The 19,804-nt window shown below is 47.7% G+C and overlaps 1 protein-coding gene across 2 annotated transcripts in view; it reads right to left on the reverse strand.

Moving 5' to 3' along the window:
• The window catches only part of SKAP1 (src kinase associated phosphoprotein 1), a 156,407-nt gene that overhangs the window by 108,972 nt on the left and 27,631 nt on the right, over window positions 1-19,804 (reverse strand). For both annotated transcript variants that reach the window (XM_054224741.1, XM_054224740.1), the window contains exon 4: window positions 16,315-16,431. In XM_054224741.1, coding sequence (XP_054080716.1) covers window positions 16,315-16,431 — 117 coding nt within the window. The remainder of the gene's footprint in view (window positions 1-16,314; window positions 16,432-19,804) is intronic.

A 19,804-nucleotide genomic window follows, 5' to 3' on the forward strand; every position in this document is an offset into this window, starting at 1 on the left:
CGAGCGCCAGACCAAGTTCACAGCCAGCTTTCCTGACCACGCGAGGTGTCTGGGGGCTGCCCCCCATCTCTATCCAGTTTAGGGTCTTCCTGGGGTACTTTTCCCCTTCAAGCGAGGGAAGCCCTAAACTTCTGCGGTTTAGCTTCAAGATGAGGTCAAACAACACTCTTTTGTGCCCGGAGTGAGCCTCCTGTCCCAAAATGAGGGGAAAAAAAGCAGCAAGGCTCCAGACTCATGCAAGGAAAACCAGCATGGTCATTACCACCACTAACAACCCCTCTTTGTTTCCACACAGAAAAGGGGACAACAAGCACTGACGAATCCTCCTGCAGAGCCACCTCCAAGCATCGGTTGCAAAACTCTTTGGGCCCAAACGTGCCCAGCTGTGGCCACAGGTAGAAGAGGCTTCCAGACCCCCAGGACCGATGCACTGGTGGTTTACAGATCATATTCGGTGCCACAGTCAAAACCATTTCCAAAATCACATAAGCACGCTGCAAGGAAGAGGCCAGAGATCCTGACTTGTAACTATTAGCCCATCTTTCTACACCAATTTTAGACCAACCACTTGCAAGGGCAGCCATCGACTATTTTTTCTTACGCCCTTTTCTGCCAGGCCCAAGAGTGCCCAAGTGCTTCCCAGCCGAGCTCCAGGGAAGGTCGCTCCTGCCCTCCATCCAACCAGAACACCCACTACCATCGAGAGAAGTCATGTATCTACTGGGAGGAAAACAGACCGTTTCAGAAGCATGAATAGGAACACAATTTTTTTCCACCTAAACACATTTATGGGAAGCTGAAATCTTACTAAATCCCCCAAGGTGGGCAGTTTTCCCCACCGTTCGTGGCCCAGCTGCCTTCCCCTCCCCTGAAAAGTTCCCATGAACAGAGTGGGTATCTGCATATCACAGGAAAGGCCCTTCCCGGGATGTCACCGATTTGCATGCAAGGTGGCTGCATGTGGCAGCGCGCTCCGAAGGGAAGAATAAACCAACTAGGAAAAAAACCCATTACACAAGGTTTACCCTTCTGTTGGCTCCTAAAGAAAGAAAGCCCCATTAAAGAGCTGTCACTGGTTTAATTCCAGTTTTCCTACAGGGATATGATCCCATTCCCTTCTCCAAAAGATAAAGCAACTCGTCTGATAGAAATATTGGCTGCTTGGTGTGCATGGGTGTTGTTTTCTCCTTTTTTTTTTTTTTTTGTTAGGAGTGAACAGGAACTGAACCTTGAACTTCATTTACCCTTTGAACTCGTTACCTTTAAACAAAATTCCCCATGCTTTCCCTCTTCAAACAAATTTCATCACAATTACAGTCCCTTCCACTTCGCTTAAAGATATATAATCATTGACTTGACCTAATTACCTGGTGCAGGCCTTTCTCTACAAGGTGAAAGCCATATTGGTGTGAACAGAAGCTGACCCCTGTATTCTTGATACCCCAATTTTATTCTAATTATTGTATAGGAGGTTTTCCATCTTCCTCTGTCCTCCTGTTCCCTCCCCCCAGTTGCTATTTTGTTGCTGGCGCATTCGGTGATGCCCTTTGGGTTGCGAGCTGCCTGGAGACAGGCTGCAAAATACATCTCATGTTGAAAGGCGCAGGGTTTGTTGGTTTTTTTGTTGTTTTGTTGGATTTTTTTCAAGCTCCCCCATTCAATAGGGAACCACGAGACTCAGCCCTGCAAAAGCTGCCAAGAACTGGCTCCCATGGAAGCACGCACAGCCTGTACCCTTCACCCATGACGAGCACGGGGAGCAGCCTCGGATCCCCCCAGAGTGACACCCCACAGTGCAGTCCCCCCCTCCAGGGAAGCCCAGGCCGTTTGCATACGTGGATTAAAAGCTTCACGCTACCAGGGAGCTGGAATTCTGACATGGAGATGGAAGCCAATGTTCCCTCTGACTCCAGAGCAAGGCGATGGCATTGAGAACATCAGCACAAAGGCTTGGGGTCTGGGTGGCCCCCGCAGTCCCCTGTTCCTCCGAATCCAAGCGAGGACAACTCCCCTGCGAGCCAAGGTCACTCAACTGCTAAGAATCAACGTTTTCAGCTAAATGTTATTTTCAGCTTGAATAGAGTCAGTGTGGCAAAGCCAGGACTCACGTGCACATCACACTGCTGGCTTTTCATCCCCAAACTCACCCTCGCAAACTACAACGGAAATTTGGAGGGTGCTGGGTTGATCCTAGTCTGACATTAACCTCTAACACCTGGTGTTGGAGTCAAATCCCTTCACTCTGCTCTCGCATCACCCCCCTCGTCATCCTTTACCTCGTCTGTTTGCCTGTTCAAACTGCAAACTCTTCAGAGCCATAACTTGGTACAAAACCGCTTTGATACCGGGGTCATACCACAGAATGTCACTGCAACAAGAATTAAATCATCTTCCAAAAGACTAGGACAAGACTGTTGTACCTTCTCGTATAAGGTTAAGGTTTACTGTGGATCCTCACCTTCTCTGAGGACACTTTTTCCCTTTAAAATAAAATTAAGTTGCAATGAGAAGATGGAACTCCCCACCGGTGTCATTAGTCTGCTAATTTCTGGTGGCGTTCAGAGACAGAGAAAGGCTTAAATTACCTCTGCAGTTCCAGATATTTCCCTCTTATTCTTTAAAACCAACAAGAAAAATCTAACAAAACCAGCCCCAACATTAATAAAGCGTCACAGCAATTGACAGGCAGGGTCACTGAGAAATGGCACCTCCCTAACCTTCTCATTTGTCTTGGGCAATTGAAAAATAATTAGCAATTGCGAAAGGGTTCAATACCTAAGAGTAAACAAAGGGAAACGGGTTACTCTAAGTCATGGTCCCATGGCCTGGGGCAGAGCTTTTTCTCATCCACAAGGTGAGCATCCCCCCCTATGAAAAATGTCCCCAGGGACTGGCCAGGAAGCGAAGGGGCAGGTGGGGACGGTCAACCGGAGCTGCTCTTTGCATTCAAAGCCCTTCCTGCTCCCTCCTAGTTTTATAAGCACCACAACAAAAGAAGAAGCAGAGACAGAAAGAGCCAGCACCGAATCGTGCAGATAGGTGGTGCGCAAACCTCGGTTGTGTGTCAAAGAGGTAGTGCATCCATTTGTTATGGTCTCTTGGCGAGAAAGGCCATGCTCAGATGCCCTGGAGCTCCACTGTAATAAATAGACACTGAAGATTAAAGGAGCAAATCCTACCACCTGCCCCAAGCCTGAACCCACAGATTTAGCATACTGGGGTACCCAAGAGGGATGGGGGCTTTGTAGACAGCAGAGCTATAGCCATTTTATGGCAGTTTCTGCAACCTCGGGGCTTGTGCGGGTGCCCCTGGCTCAGACAGCCCAGCTCCCCTGCTGAGCCGTGACTTCAGGGCGTGAACGGGAAGACCAAGGGGGAGGGGAGGAAAGCGGTGCTCATCGCTCCCAAGCCTACCCCAGCCATCATGGGATCAAATCGAGGAACCAAAACCCAAAGTCACCACAATCCGCACTATTGTCCTCCTCCTCCCAGAGTTCTTTGATCAGCAGCAAGTTTGCATATCAAAGAACAGAGGAAAAGAGAATATTCAAATACTGATATTGTCTGGTCTTACTTCCCTTTGGTAGGGCTGGTTAGTTTTCCATCATAAAAGTTTGTGTGTTTTTCAGTCTTCTTGCTTTGCTTTTCTGTTCGTTGGGGTTTTTTTTCTTAAACAAATTAAGAATGGCTTTGCAAGACCTTAAATATAAAATTGAAGTATTTCTGATCAACTTATTCCAACTGCATTTGAAAAGAAAAGCTTGTGTTTGGGGTTTTTTTTCACAGCTAGATTTCTCCTAGGCTGGGGGAAGATGAGGGTTACAGAATTTTTCCTTGATTCAAAATAAATGCATTTTTTTTCCCCAACAAAATAATCAAAGCTGATGGATCTGGTCCAGTAGAGCTAGCAGATCTAGGGAGACACTCGAAGCAGATGTGGAATTTCTACCTACAGATGAAAATAAAGCAACTTCAAACCAACCTTGGCAGAAAGCAAAGTGGAAACCCATCCCAAGAGCAGCGTCACCACCCTGACACCCACTAGGTGACAATCGTAGCTAAAAGTTAACAGTGGAGATTTCTCACTTACTTGGGAGATGCCATTACAACTCAAGGGAGCCAAAGTCATGTTCTGCTCCTTGATGGCTACAGAGATTACTCAGGTAGCCATGGGCTTCCTAGACCAGAGCGAGAACAGGGGTGTGAGCATGGAAAAGGGTAGACAAATGTACCCATTTATTGTTTTGTACTTCTAAGGTTGTGCTTTCCTTCCCAGCAGTCTCCCTTTGCATGCAGTCTTACAGGAATTACAATAACAAAGTTCCCAAACTTACCAAACCACTGGCCTTCCCTTCTAACCATAGCAAAGGGCAAAAAATACGGAAAGGGCAATAAACAAAGGTAGCACCAAAGTGTAAAAATACAATACCAAGGTGAAGCTGGAAAAGGCTCTGGCAAATCTAATGTCACCCTCATAAAATAACAGAACAGATTTTAAAAAAAAAATCAAAAAGGGACTAAATTACTTTATAAGCTAAGCTACAATTGCCTTCTTAGCAACAAGCAACCTTTGGGTTTTGTAAAGAGCGAATGACCTTAGGCACATACGGTCAGCCTTTCTGATCAAGCTACGAAATTAGCAGATGAAGGGTAATGTGGAAGATGCAATATATCTAGAGACTTTACTGAGCGTTTGATGTGGTGCCACAGCAAATCTCACTGAAAAAATTAATTTACCTCGGCTTGGATAGAAGCAATCGTCACAGACTGAAAATTGGCCCAAGGGCCACAGACAAAAGCTGGTGATAAATGGCTTTCTGTCACGTGGGGGAGAAGCGTCTGTGTTGGGGTACTGCAGGGTATTAGTCCCCGTTTTATCTAAGGCAAGTAAACAGTCCATTAATTCAATGAGCAGGAAGATACTAAATTAGGTGGTAATGCAAATATCAAGTGAAAGCAGAGGAAATAATAGTAGGGGACACAGAGAGGTTAGGAATATGGATAGAATAATAAAATGAGATTCATCCTACTACAGAATAAACCAGGGTAACAAAAAAATGTAATCCAGAGCACATCCAGCACCAGGGAATGTTATGGAGTAAAAGAGGAGAAAATAACAATTTGCAATGTTATTGAGGATGTCAAAACCCAATTGGTTGCACGGTACCCAGGGGTGAGGGACCTCTACCACGGAGTGAGAGGAGGCGAGTCGGGATAACAGGCTTCTTCCAGCAATGATGCAACATCAACACAGGCTAAACCCCAGCACTGGATCTGGCCCAAAATCTTGGCAACTCACACCTAATACACTGACCACAGGATGGGGGCGCACAGGAACAGGATGGAAACCGTTTCCCTCCAAGGTCAGGGGATCTCTGAACTCATCCTGTAGTCCACAGCTCTCTGGAACAATCCGCTCTGCTTTGAAGCATAAGGATATGAATGAAGTTTAAGGAAGCAGAAATCAGGGTAGACCTGAAAGCTCCACTGAGCCAAAGGCCTCTCCTGCAGATGCCCACCGCCTTTGGGGGACAGCAGAGTTCCATCTTTTTAGGTAATTAAAAGCGGGTAAAGCAGAAACACAAGTTACGGGGGGTGGAGAGCACCACTCTATATATATTTCCAAAGATTGACACCAACTGCCTGCCTGCTACAAATCTTCAAGGGAAGTTCATCCCTATCATGCATGTCCTCTCCCCACACCTCATGCATCAGGTGTTTATCAGGAAAGGCAGAGCGCTTCCAGGATTTGGAAGGAGTTCAGAGAGTACAGGGAGCTTCACTCCACTAAATTTTGTCCTCCCTTGGGTTTTGTGACTTCTTCGCCCACCGCTAGCACAGCCCCTCCTAGGTATCTCTTTTGGCAGGCTCTTGTTGCCCTCAACATAAAAGTGTCTGAGCACTGAATGGCTTTGCCCCACATACCATCAGTTTAAAGTTAAAATAAACTTCCGATTTCTTCCCCCAAATTCCATCATTTTTGTTAATGGTTTGATCCTCTGCAGAGTGATGCTGGATCATTTTCATGTACAGCAGATGGCCAAGCCCCATTACTAAATGCAAAATAGTTCTTTGGCCAGAGAATCTGAACAAGGTGTTTGGGGCTCCACCTACACCACCGGCTCTGTAACGGACCCGGGTCGAGCCACTCACACTCCACATCGGCCCCAGCTCAATGGGAATTATTTCCTCTACTCCAACCGATTAATATTACAGTAAAACCAGGCTAACGCTCTCCTCTTGCTATTCTTTGATTTACACAGTAAGCTCTTTGGGTTTGTCCAAGCAAAAATTCACAGCTTCTTCCTCCAAAAGCTACTCAAGCGCCAGCAGCATCTTCGCACTGCGTCGCTGCTGGGAAGGTGCCATTGTGAGGGCAACTCAGTTAAAAACTGCAGCTGCCGAGACACAGCCCTGGGTGATGGGACGTTTGAAGGAATTGATCTATCTGCCAGAGCGTTTGTTCAAGCACAGGGTGAGGGTGGATAGAGGAACGGCAGCAATTCACCAATTTCAAACAGCAGCTCCCACTTCAACCTATGAGTGCAGGGAAAAAAAATAGGGGTGAAGCTTTGTAACCAAATAAAGAGAGCTGTGAGCTCAATAACAGGCATTATCCTATGGCAAAGATTTTGTTATTGTTGAGTACTGATTCCTTTATCTCTCGGAGACAATCAACCTTCAGCCAGAGGAGTCTAACCTTAAAACCCCATAACTCAATTTTACATAGTGTTAAAGTTTGGGGGGATATTTGTCAGTGCTGGGGCTGATACAATCAGTCTGGAGGACCCTAGAACAAAGAGCGGTGGGTGAAGAGCGTGTCACCTCCGCGCACATTCGTTTCCTTGATGAACAAGGAGCTATTAGTTGGCGAGAAAGCATTATCAGGGTGAAGGATGATGCCGATTGTTTCGGCTGCTCTTCCCGTGACACTGGATTAGACGAAGAAGTCCCAGTGTTTGCTCAATGCCCCACCAGCGCTGCCCCCGCCGCACACAGGTAACGCGTCCGCAGCCAGCCTTCACTGCTCACCAAAAATCAATCCGGACACCCAATCTCTTTCAACTGCCAAATCTCTCCCAGGGTTAAACAATAAAAGTTTAACTTGCTTTAAGATGTAGTTCATCACCGTAAGCCTTAAACAAAGCTACTGTTTAAAATACACACGTGCGCGCACACACACACAATGCCTTCGTGCAAAATGACAATGACAGAACATCCAACGTGGCCTCTTTGCTTGAGTAAACCCACCGGTGAGTACAACAGCTCTGGGGAGAAGCTTGCTGAATAAAGTTGTACTTGACTCCTTATATTTAAAGGAGAAATGAAAGAAATGAAAAGAAAAAGAAAAGAGGCCTTTTCTTCCCTCCAGTTGTCCTTTAACACATTTCACTTCAGAATTTATTATAACCAGTCTTCAAATTAAATTCTTCAGGACAGTAGCTTTATTTTTGCACATAGTGATTTTCAGCACTACATAACGTGAGTAATAATTTAATGTATTCCCTGTGGCTCACACTGAACCACACGTCTAAGCACATGCTTAAGTCGGAATGAAGTCAGCAGTAGTTTAGTATGTGTTAATGTATATATAGCAGGGGCTTTTATTGCTGTCCAGACCATTTCTCTCAGCTGGGAATTTTGTATTTCAGGACTTGTTAGTGTTTCATGATTGATCCTGCGAGATACGGGCACGGCCACCGTCATTCCCACCAGCAGTTCCACCCAGGTGAGCAGACACTGCTCTGAACGTGTCTGGGGGACGAGGCTGTCTTTATTCGCACCATACCTCGCTTCTCCCCCAAGGCTTTGCGTGTGCAGGTACCAGGAACACAGGGAAAGCACGTGTCTCGTTCGCCTTTTTGTCCTCAAGTTGTCACACAAACATGTCCCACGAGGAACGAAGAGAAGTTTACCCTGGCTGCAGACAAGTCATTCGAGCAGAGGAAGAACGTCCTTCACTTCCCTTGCTAACAACCTCATTACACTCAATATTCTAATACCAAAAAACATGAAACCCAAATCTTTGCTATAATCACAGAATGGTCAGGGATGGAAGGGACCTCTGGAGATCACCTAGTCCAACCCCCCGGCAAAGCAGGGTCACCTAGAGCAGGCTGAAGAGGCACGCATCCTTCCAATGGGTTTTGAATATCTCCAGAGAAGGAGATTCCACAACCAGTGGAATGCACTTCCCCAGTACATTTCAAGTGCCTGATCTAGAGCATCTCTTACCCCTGTTCCTGATGAAGTACGCGTGCAGAACCCACCCAATATTTTGTCGTACTACTCATGTATTTGGTGAAAGAATGACAATTCTAGATTTGCTGTAAGCCCATTATTACTGGTGCCAACGAACTCAATGCCTGGCACTTCTGCAAGGGCGAAATACCGTTTCCCAAGTCATGGTGAGGCCCTTGGTGCCGACCAGGGGCTCTGGGCATCCCAAGGCTGCTTCTGCATGGCCACAGGGCTGACCCAGAACCGACAGCTCTGCCACGCTGCCCAACCACTGCACCTCGGCATCCCACCCACCAAGCAGGTCAGTAACGAGAGACGCTGGTGCCTGGTAATTTAGGAAACTGGAGTCACTTTCTTTCGAAAAAGGGCAGAAGAGACACTGTGATGAAGTTCTGCCCTGACACTTCGTTAACTTACATTTCCTGCATATCGATCCCTCTGCTGGGGAGAATCTAGACACACAAAGTGTTTACGCCTTGGATTTACATACTCATGAATAAAAAGGCCTTTAGGAGGCGGGTGCGTAAGTTACCCAGCCCCCAGCACAACAGTAACTTGCGCATTGATAATTCACGTGTGTTTGACATGAGGAACATGCGATTCGCCATGAGAGGAAGCTCTATCCCGGCTCCTGACAGCTGCCACATCACCCGGGACCACGCACTCGACAGCGCCGGCTCTGAGCCCCCCCCAGCCGCTGAAACCATCTACGGGCCGAGGGCATCCTCCCCACAATTATTTTTAAGCTGTGTTCATAAGCCAACACGCCCTGTATTCACAGAAGCGCACTGCTGTTAAGCCGCTTACTAAAAGAAAAAAAAAAAAATCCACATAACACCTTGTCGTTAAAGACTGTCCTCTAGGTACGGAAAATAAATCTGTTCATCTGATCCTGCACTTATAAAGCAATACAAAGAAACTTTAATTATGCTTTTTCCCTGTCGGCAAACAGCAAAGGCGGCAGGATTTTTGCTTTAGAAAAGCCGCATTAATAAGTTATCGGCGTTTCACTGACTTCTAAGCAATTTCCATTATAACTCCTGTCTGAGGCCCCACAGACCCACCGAACTGCTGAGATTTTACACCACACGTTTCATAACGTTTCCGTTTTTCTTAAGAGCTCTTGCGATCAAGGAATTACTTGAGAACATCAGCTTAAACAAAAAAAAAGAAAACAAACAAACATCCCAGCAGTTGGGCAGAAACCCCTTTCCAAACCACAACCCAAGGCATCCAACACCCAGGGACCAAATCACAAACACATTATTTTGTGTAAAAACAACTCATGCTTTTAAAGCCAGCACTTGAATCCTGAGGTTGATGGTCCTCAATTGCAAATAACCACCATGAAATCACATTCCATTTAGATGTGGCAGCTTAAGGGATAGGCTAGACTAAAAGATTTGGGAGCCCGATCTGGTTTTTGTCAGGATTATGTCCCAAAAATGCGCTAAGGAGCCACCGGACGGGTCCCTCCGAAGAGATCCAGGCTGCCGGCCCCGCACAGGGCTGAGCAGCAACAGGGATTTGCGTTCCAGTCCTCCCCTCGGTGTGTTATTTCAACACTTCATAAAGAAGAAAATGCTTTTACGGGGTGCAGGGGAAGATTAGGAGGGAGATTAGACAAGACAGAAGGCACTTCCCATCTCCCACCCTTCCACAGACGCCCTTAGCACAAGAACAGCCTCTCACACCAACTTCTAAACATCTCCACTTGAGGAAAAATGACTTTGAACTCAAAACAAGCACCCACAAAGCTGCGGGCTCGGTCGGGTGCCCTCGGGACCAGCATCCACAGCTCGATGTGGCCAGCTGATGGAAGCGATGGCCACAAGCCTGATAGGATTTCTGCTGCTATCACTCGCGCTACAATTTGCTGCAGCTGTAAAACCCCAAACAAGAACATGAAGCCACTTTGGGTTGGGTTTGGTTTTGGTGGGTTTTTTTCATTTCTTTGTTTTAAATGAAAGCTGAAAATCTTGGTAGCATTACTCTCGCTGCTGCTTGTTCTCCACACAGGTCTGAGCTCTCCGATATAATTTATGCATCTATTTCTGGCAGCCTGCAAGCAACCCACCCTCCTCCTCTCCACCCCGAACAAATAATCCTTAATATAGAGGTGAGGCGAGTTGCTCTGTATAAAATATAGCCAAACCTTTTGACCAGCCAGAGTACCGTTCCAGGAACTTATTTGCACAATGCCAGAGACATTATCACACCGGGCTTGAAAGCGCTAATGTTATGGTGCATTTCCATTCAGAAAACGATAAATCAAAGCCCATGAGCTCTGTAGCTTTAAGGGAGTCTGATTTCTTTACAAACTGTCAAGCAGTATAAGTAGATATTTTTTTTGAAAACATGTTGTTTTCTTATGCATGGATTTGTGGCTGCTCTCCTCCCCTTGGCAAAACTCAGGTTGAACTGGTCAAACCTGCCCCAAGCCGTGGTGAGGAGAAATAACCGATCTGTGCTTTAACCTCTCGCTCCCTCGGGTCGTTTGGATGATTCTCGAGATTGAGGAAGAAAATGAGCCAGGAAAAAAACCCTCGCACCCCTCACAAACCCCCTCCCCGAACGGCTCCTACACTGTTTTGTACGTCAACAGCAAGTTTATAATAACCTGGTCAAAAGCAACAAAAGACATTTCTGGACATCAGGGAGGCAGAGATAATTGCTTCTAATGGTATTTGAAAAGAAAAATATAAAGCTTTCAACTCCGGCGTAAGAGGCGTTTCCACTTATCTGCGGGCATTCAGGATTTGATCTATACAGACCATCAAACTCGCAGATACTCAGCGTTTCTGAAGCAGGCTCTTAGTCTGCATTTTATTTCATGCATTTTGTTATTACACCTGAAATTCGGCAGCGTTTGGGCCACAGCGCAGGCTAAGCGCCCCAAGCCACACGACCCCCCCCTCCATCGGTCACCTGGCGCCCCACCACCGCTGTGCTTCCTGGTGCAGCAGACATCAGGCTGTCATTGGGGGAGAAAACCACAATTTCCACTTTTGGTTTGGAAAAGCAGAGACCTGCTGTCCCGCCACCGACACAAGGGCTTCACGGGAGCCCACCCGGCTCCGACAGGGCTCCCGCGGCGGGAGAAGGAACTCCCAGAAACACCTGCGTTGGCGGCTGGAGCGGGGGGTGGAGGTTGATTGGTTGGGGTTCTTTTGGGGTTGGTTTGTTTGTTGGTTGCGTTTTTTATTTAAAAGTAACGAGAAAGCAGCCGCCGCCCACGCGGGTCTCGATCGCGCAGCCCCGCGGGAGCGGCGCCGCCCGGGCCACAAGGGGGCGCTGCAGAACTCCGCTGCCGCCGCCGCGCCCCGCCCGCCCCCGCTACGACTGCCCCCCCCCCCCCCGCGGCCCCGGGCACCCCCCGCACCCCCCACACAGCACCGGGCGAAACCCCACCCACGCCGCGAACTCCCACGGCACCGGGCACACCCCCCCTGCACCCATTGCACGGCACTGGGCATCCCCCGCCCTGGGCACCCCCCCTGCGCACCCCTTCGCACAGCACCGGGCACCCCTGTACACCGCCCCCGCATGGCACTGGGCATCCCCCCCTGCACGGCACTGCACACCCCCCTCCCGCACCCATTCCAGAGCGCTGTGCACCCACTGACCACCACCACCCCCCCCAACACCCACCCTGACACCAACACCTCTGAGGTGCGCTCAACCCCACACACCCAGGTCACCCCCTCCCACACCGCGCAGCACCCACTGCCCACCCTGTACCACTGTACCCCCGTACGACGCACCCCCTCCTTCACCCGAGCCAGGCTGCACCCACCCGCACCCCCAGGTACCACTGAGAACACCCCTGCAGGCTGCATTAAAGCAATTAATTCCATATTTAGGAAGAGATTCCTCAGAGTTTAGAAGCGTGTAGGAAGCACTGGGGAAATAGAAGCAGGAGCTGTAGTGGGAGACGCGAGGACTAACTACAAGCAGGGAGGCACGCGTGGTTCACAACAGTATGGACTTCAGGGAGAGAGGATTCACTGCTCCAAAACACCACCATGAGGGACCAGGGGACGCCCTGGGAGACAGGAACACCGCGGGTCACACGCAGAGGCTGGAGGCTGCCACGGTCCGAGCAAGAAACGTCTGAAAGAAGTTTAGAGGCTTCTCCCCTGGATTTGCACCCTGGCATGCCAGGATCTGGGTTCTGAAGAGTTATGTACAAAACTCACTTTGGTACTTATTTGTTTCCCTACCCATTTCTATGTTCTAGACAGCCAAACATGAGCAAACAGGGCCTTCTCCAGGATGCAAATGGGTTCAAGAAGTACCTGGAGATGGATTAAAGACGTGCCACCTCTTTACAGTTTCTAACCCCCTCAAAACCTTTAGCATCACCTTGCCTTTTTGTCTGTTTCCCCCATCCTCATCCCATTCCCCTGGGGCACAATGAAGTACCATCCCATCTACCACCCTCCCCACCTTTTAAGACAAAAGCCATTTTTAGCACATTTTTATAAAGCAAAGGGCATTTTTGCTAAAGGATTTGGTTTTAAGATACTCTGAACTTGCGTATCTAAAAAAACCCCAACACACAGAACCAAATGAGTTGTAAGGATGCTCGGCCGAAGTTCTCTGCTGACATGACAGAAAAAATCTTGGAAGCCAGAGGCAAGATTTCTCACGCCGGAGACCATGCCTAACAGAACCCATCAAGTACGTCCCTGTCACTCTCAGTTATGCTCCCTTCCACGCGCTAACAGCTACCTGTGTAATACAGAAGAAAATATATTGTTGCTTTTGTTGCTGTGCCACGGCCATAGAGCTGGCAGCCAGGCGCAGTGGCAGAAGGCACAGTGGCCCTCACCCCTCAGCTCCATGTGATCCCGGCTCCACATCCCGCCAAGCGAATCACCGGGATCCCGGCTCCGCATCCCTCCAGACACCCCACAACCATCGCAGAAACCCCGCTAAGGAGCCGCGGGGAACCCCAACTGCTAAAGCAATATCTAGAGGTGCTAACATAAAAGACGCGCAACTCCCGCCCCTCAGGACTCTGTGGTATCCACCTCACGCTTCGGTAAAACCAAACAAACGAATGCTGGCAAATTAAGTGATCCACCAGTCTAAAAGACAAAACATCTTTGAAAAGTCTTCAAGTGGTCTGAGCGGAGTACATTACGTGGGAAGTGTCTCCTAAGAAATACTTATCATTATAACAGTACTTAGCACTTCCACAGCGCTTCCCAGCCTCCCAGCACTGTACAAACATTAGCTTCTTAATCACTCATTAGGGACGATCCTATAGAGCTGGGCCATGCCTCATTGAGTAAAGTCATCCCCAACTCGCTCAGTCCCTCTCGCTCCCTCCAGAGACAACTTGGAACGTTCTCTGCGATTCCCATGAGAAGTTCAGAGCGAGCAAGGAAAAGCCTGTTGAAAATGAACAGCAGTGGATCAAACTCCCCCATTTTTCACAGTGAGGATAGAGAGTAGTGAGCATTGTCCCAGCAAGAGACCCGCTTCCATTAAAACCTTGACTTAATAAAGTTGGGGAATTCAGGAATTCTAACAGTGCTATGGGCTTGCGGCTCAGGACATGACCTCTTGTTGTTGCAGAACAGGGCTAAGAAGGGATGGAAAAAAGCCACAGGAATGACAAGGATGTTCCCATGACCTGCCAATTCATTCTTCTTGGCCACAGCTGGCTGGCTGGCTCACCCCCACGCATCACCTGTGCTGCCCGAAAGGAGCAGCTCTGGGTCACCCGGCTGTGTGACAGCAGCACCCCGAAGGCCCGTGGTGGCCCAGGCTCCAGGGACCTTGCCGGCTAAACGGGTAGGAGAGCGTGGAAGCAAAAAGGGGAACAGTAAAAGTGAACAGTTCCCACTCGGAGAAGCCAAGGAAAACCAAAAAGACGAAAATCAGCTCATGCAATCTTAAAACTTTCTACTTTTCCTGCAAGGATGTTGTCATTCAGAAACCGAGGCTGTTTGACACGCCCTTCAGCTTAATCCACTTAGAAGTACCAATTTAAACTAATTTTTAAATTAATAAAAAAAAATCATTGTCCCTTCTATTAAAAAAACCATTGTGCCTTCATCTTCTACAGTGAAAAAATTAAGCAAAGAAAACAAGCAAGCAAAAAAAAAAATAATCCCCCAAGTAACCAAAACAATCTGTCAGTAAGTCATCACAGAAATTCAAAAACCCAGAGGAAATCACAGCCCCGATCCACAGCCATCCCCCTGGCAGATATCTAGAAAAATTCATTCTGATGATGCCCCTACGAACCATGGCAGGGCAGAGAAAAGGTTCCAAAAACCTGTGTTCAGCCTTTTCTCCCTTTAACGTCGTTGTTTCAGGCTACCAACAGCCTGCATCTAATCAGCCAAAATTGCTCAACTTTCATCCAGAACGAACACACACCGCGTCAAGCCCACGATTTGCTGTTATCCAGCATTCTGACCAGTTTCCAAGAACTAACACCTCATTTTAATGTAACTGCTCTCGATGCCAGCTTTCCCCACCCCCCTCCTTTTTGTAGTATGTAATTTTTCTATGTTATCAATCTCCTCGCCATTCACCCATTTGGGCACCCTTCCATCGAGCCTGGCATTTCATCTGTGTCTGAAAACTTCCAGTGGTGCCAAGTGTTTGCATACCTTGCAAGTGTTATGTCAAACTCTGCCCCTCGGAGCTGCCAAAAACCACCACTCAAAGTTAGCAAAGCAAATATCTCCTTAGACAAGCTTAATAAACACGCCAGGAGAAACTCTAGACTTCATAAAGACGTTGCTCGCCTGACGAGGCCAAGCTTGAGGTCTTCAGCACCCTTTCATGTCCCATTTAGGCCAACATCCATTATCCTTGTCACACGTTCTCCATCCGCACTCGGCATAAGTGCATCATATCTGAGCACACAGATTATTTAAAACAACCAATCCCGAACTCCACACCTCTTTTCATGCTGCAATTACCAGCTATCAGACCAACCTTGTCTCTAATCAGTCTAAACGAAGCCATTTATTTTATAGCATGAATCAACACATGCAGCAGACAGGCCTGGCGTTCCGCACTGCGCGGAGAAGCTAACTCTGGTGCCCATCAGCACTTATGGCCTCATCCCAAATAAACCCTTGTTTCTTCGTATTCTTGACTGATGACTAGCGATTCACTAACGAGAGTGGGAGTAGACATGAAAGAGTACATTGAGCAGGGAAAGGTGGAGAAGAGGAGGGACGGAAGCAGAGAAAAATGAAAGAGGAAGGACAAGGCCAGGGCAGGGGGTAAGAAAGCGTAGGGGAAAAGTGCAAGGGAAGGGAAAGAGGAGGAGGAAACATGATCTGTGGGAAGCGGGAGATTGAGAATCTGAGGCCAAAGCAGTCAAGCCTTCACTAGGGCCCAGAGATAACCCCTGAGAAGATCAGAACAATCTCAGCTCTGGAGGCTTCCATTTCAATAGCTTATCACAAATCCATCACTCCTAAACCACCACTCACGCAGACGCGAGCATCACAGAAACTCTTTGCCCAGAAAACCCTCGTCCAATATTTAATGCTTTGGAAAGTGCCCTTGGCCTTGGATGCCAGCTCCCATCCACTGCTCGCCTGGGAGGGCTTCTACGCTTGCAAGAATAACCCCCAAATTCCCAAGCACTAGAAGGTCCCAAAAAAAAGGCTCTCCAAAACAAAGCACTCTAAAGAGGTCTAATCTTCAAAGGGTGGGGGGAGACAAGGTTTGAGAAGACTCAGCACCTTTGAAGTGTGAGGCTGAGCACCCAAGAAGAAATGCACCCAGAAATCACACATTAGCTTCGGAAAACAGTATCCACCAGGTCAAATTCTGTTCTTCTCCATCACTGTTGTCAATCCAGTTCACACCAAGATAATCAATAAATACATTTAACTTAGCAATACTAAATTTGCAATTGTCATAACATTTTATAGTCACTGATAAAACAGGTACCAGTTAACAAACAACAAAAAAACCCCAAACGCCTCCAACATTACAAGATGGATGGATGACAACAGGGAAGTCATACTAGATTGCACTTATCTTTCCATCTTCTTCACTCAAGGACTTCAGAAAACATCAGTGACTTACCATCGTCCTGGAAGTCTGATGGCAGCAAAGCATCAGATGTCATGGAAGGGGCCAAACTCCAGCTCTGATTTTCATCAGAACTGTCCTGTCCATAGCCAGCATCATGCTGATCCTCTCCTAGAAAGAGAAGGAGAGTCCAATTTTAGTGAAAGGGAATCATTGCTAAACACAAATCTTATTGCCTACAGCATGAGACGTCTCTTCTCCTGGTTCCCACCTTTCACTGAAGTTCTATACAAAACCTAAAACCACTTTTGTGGATTTAAACCAGATTCGTCATTTAGGGCCAAGGCAGCACGTTCCTGCTGCAAGAACACTCATGCTGGGTATGTACAGACTTCACACCTGGAGGACATACAAGGAGGAGGCTGGAAATACCCATCTTGAGGCCAAACTACCAGAGCTACGTCCAATTCCTTGTTCTTGCCCTCAGCACATGACCTCTGCATCAATCAGCCATCTGTAAAGCGGAGGACTACGCTACCTGCTTCACTAGAATGAAGAATCTTCCTCTAATGTAGGAAAAAAGCTTTGAGATCCTTAATTGAAGAGTGGTAGGGAAAAAAAGATGGACTTCCTATGACAGGCGGTCACATACAAATTAACAAAGCGACGTGTCTGCGTGTGGAAGCAGGAGCTACTACCTCCCCAGACTTGATGTTGCACGGAATTTTTCTGTAAGCAGGCATTTTGTGAGGGAATTTGCTGCTGGTATTGGATTTTATGCAGAAGGCACTTAGATACTGCAGTTACAGATGTTAATATCAAATTTTAATATAGATGGAGCACATCTAGCCTACCTGTAGAAGAAAATACTACTCGCCCTAAACAAAGGGGAAAAGTGGTCTTTCAAGCTTCTGCCTTGTGTTTCCTGAATACACACAGCCCAAACTGCTGATAACAGAGGTAAAGACAGCTGCTTACTCATTCAACACACAACAAACAGCAAGAAAGGTGAGTTTTCAGCTGATGTTAATTGCATTCAAACACTAAAAACAAGTTTTATCTCAGCAAACAGAGGAACTGTGCCCCACAGTTTAAATCAAGCGCTGATGAAAGGGTACCAAGGCCTGGGACGCAGGTTACAACGCTCTTCCTCCCACCAAGAAACACAGTGGAGGCGCCGTCAAGTCTCCAGCTGCAGAAAGACGTGACAGAGTATTTTAGATGTGTTTTATTTTCCACATCCCAGGTTGCAGCCTCCCCTTGCTTGCTCCAAGCATGAAGCTCTCGGAGACCCTGGGCTCCTGCATTCAAGGGCACATTTTCAAGAAAACTTCAATTCTTCACCAAAAGGAACAATCTGGCTGTGAAGAATGTAACAAGCACAAGATTGTCCTTCCACAGACCAGCTTCTCAAAAAAACAAACCCCACTGGGTGCCAGACACCATGACAGTCTTGCTGATGTTATAAGCTCAAAGGCCTTGAAAAACCGATTGAAGATTTGACTTTGAGATTTACCAAAGGCCAATGGGGGGTCAGCGACAGAACAGAGGGGTCCCTGGCAGCCCACCACAACTTTCCTAACAGGAAAGAGCCCAAGAAGTAACCATAGAATGGTTTGGGTGTGAAGGGACCTTAAAGCCCACCCAGTGCCACCCCCTGCCCTGGGCAGGGACACCCCCCACCAGCCCAGGTTGCTCCAAGCCCCGTCCAACCTGGCCTTGAACCCCTCCAGGGATGGGGCAGCCACAGCTTCTCTGGGCAACTTGGGCCAGGGGCTCACTCCCCACACAGCAAAAAATTTCTGCCCGAGCTCTCATCTAATCAAATCTTTTCCCAGCTCTACGCTCACTTGCTTCCAGCAGCCATCCTAACACGCAGTGCAGAACAGCAGATTCTGGAGAACAAGGAAATTCAGAAAAATAACTTTTCTCCTTTTGGGAGGTGCATCATTCAGCATCAGCCTTGCCAACCTCTCACGCCAAGAAGCAAGCTGCAGGTCCCTGGCTCAAAAGGGATCAGGCACCTGCAGAGGTGGTACCACAGTCGTCTGCCATCCACGGACAACTTCTCAGGCATGAAGAGTAAGCGAAGCACCTTCCTCTATGCTACAACAGACTGAAATTTCACGCATGCACCTCCACAAGAAATAAAAAACTCACACAATTAGGGGTTAAAAAGCAGAGACTGAAATGCCCCGCTCAGGTGGGCAGACTCCGGGAAGTGGAGTGCATCCGCGAGCACCACTGACCGCCCGACCTTGGAGAAGTCATTTCAGAGCTTTGCTCGGTTGTGTGTGACAAGGGGATGTTTCTTCCCTGTTTTTACTGTAGCATTTTGAGATCCTCAAATAAAAACGCTCTAAAAAGCTGCTACCAAAGAGCAACAACTCAGTGTCGTAGGAAAAAAGACAGCGTTCGTTCTGACAAGGAGGAGCCTTCCTCCGCGCCACAGTGTTGCAGGCTCAACTATCCGCAGCCGTGCGAGGATGCCAGCATTGAAAGACAGTTTCCATCAGCCCGTTCAGCCCCTTAAAAAGAACAATTTTCTTCCACCCAAACCGCACCACATCAAACCCAGCTTTTCAAGCGAACACGGAGGTAACAGGTGGTCCCCTATAACGAGATACAGGTGCAGGATTATTGCGATAACGAGCAGACTGTTCCCGGTGTCTGAGGCGCAGGAGGCAGTGCGGCAGAGGCACGGCTCATGCACTGCTGCGTGGCTGCACTAAACCATTCGGAACAAGAACAAGGGCCCAATCAGGAAAGTTACTTGCAGGAATAAGTCACCTTTAACGGCTTAACGGCAGGAGAAGCTGTTACGCACGTCAGCCATGGTGAAGAATCAAGTCACAGGTCCCTGTTTTGACAGGATAATTCCCATATGGGGGGGCTGTCACTCCAAAAGCACTTTTTTCTTGCTGTCCCCACGCAGGAGTGGAAACGGGGGTTTCACGTGTTCATACAAGATACCATAACCCAAATATAGCCAGGCTGCAGCGTGTACATACATGTATCACGCCAAACACAGCGGGGCTCCAAATTGCATGAGCTGCTGCAACACAAATCAACACAAACAAAGGCATTTTGTTTGGTTTAGTATTAGGAATATTTTCCAACACCACTTACAGTTTCAGTAACAAAAAAAAGATCAACAAAAACTCTGCACACATAGCTACTTAAACCAAATCCTATTTCCTTTCCATTTGGATTTGCATTACGAGAACTTCGTGTGCTTTAATCCACTTCTCCATAAAGTTTATGGAGCAGCAACAGCTAGTTGAGTCCAAGCAGAAAAAATAACCAACAACTTGTCAGGGGCCAAGCTATTGTTCTGAATGAAGAAAAAACTCATTAGCTTTTAATGAAAACGCAGGGAATAAAAACCAAATAGCACAGAACCCCAGCAAATAATTAGTCTGCACCTGACGCAAAGCTGCTCTATCTTCCTACTCAAATCCTCAGCAAAATTCCCCAACTTACACTCTTTGGAGCGTGAACAAAAGCAAGATTGACTCTAAGGGGAAAAGCAAGAGGTTTCTTG

Source organism: Rissa tridactyla, chromosome 19 (assembly GCF_028500815.1).
Source record: "Rissa tridactyla isolate bRisTri1 chromosome 19, bRisTri1.patW.cur.20221130, whole genome shotgun sequence".
Classification (NCBI taxonomy): Eukaryota; Metazoa; Chordata; class Aves; order Charadriiformes; family Laridae; genus Rissa; species Rissa tridactyla.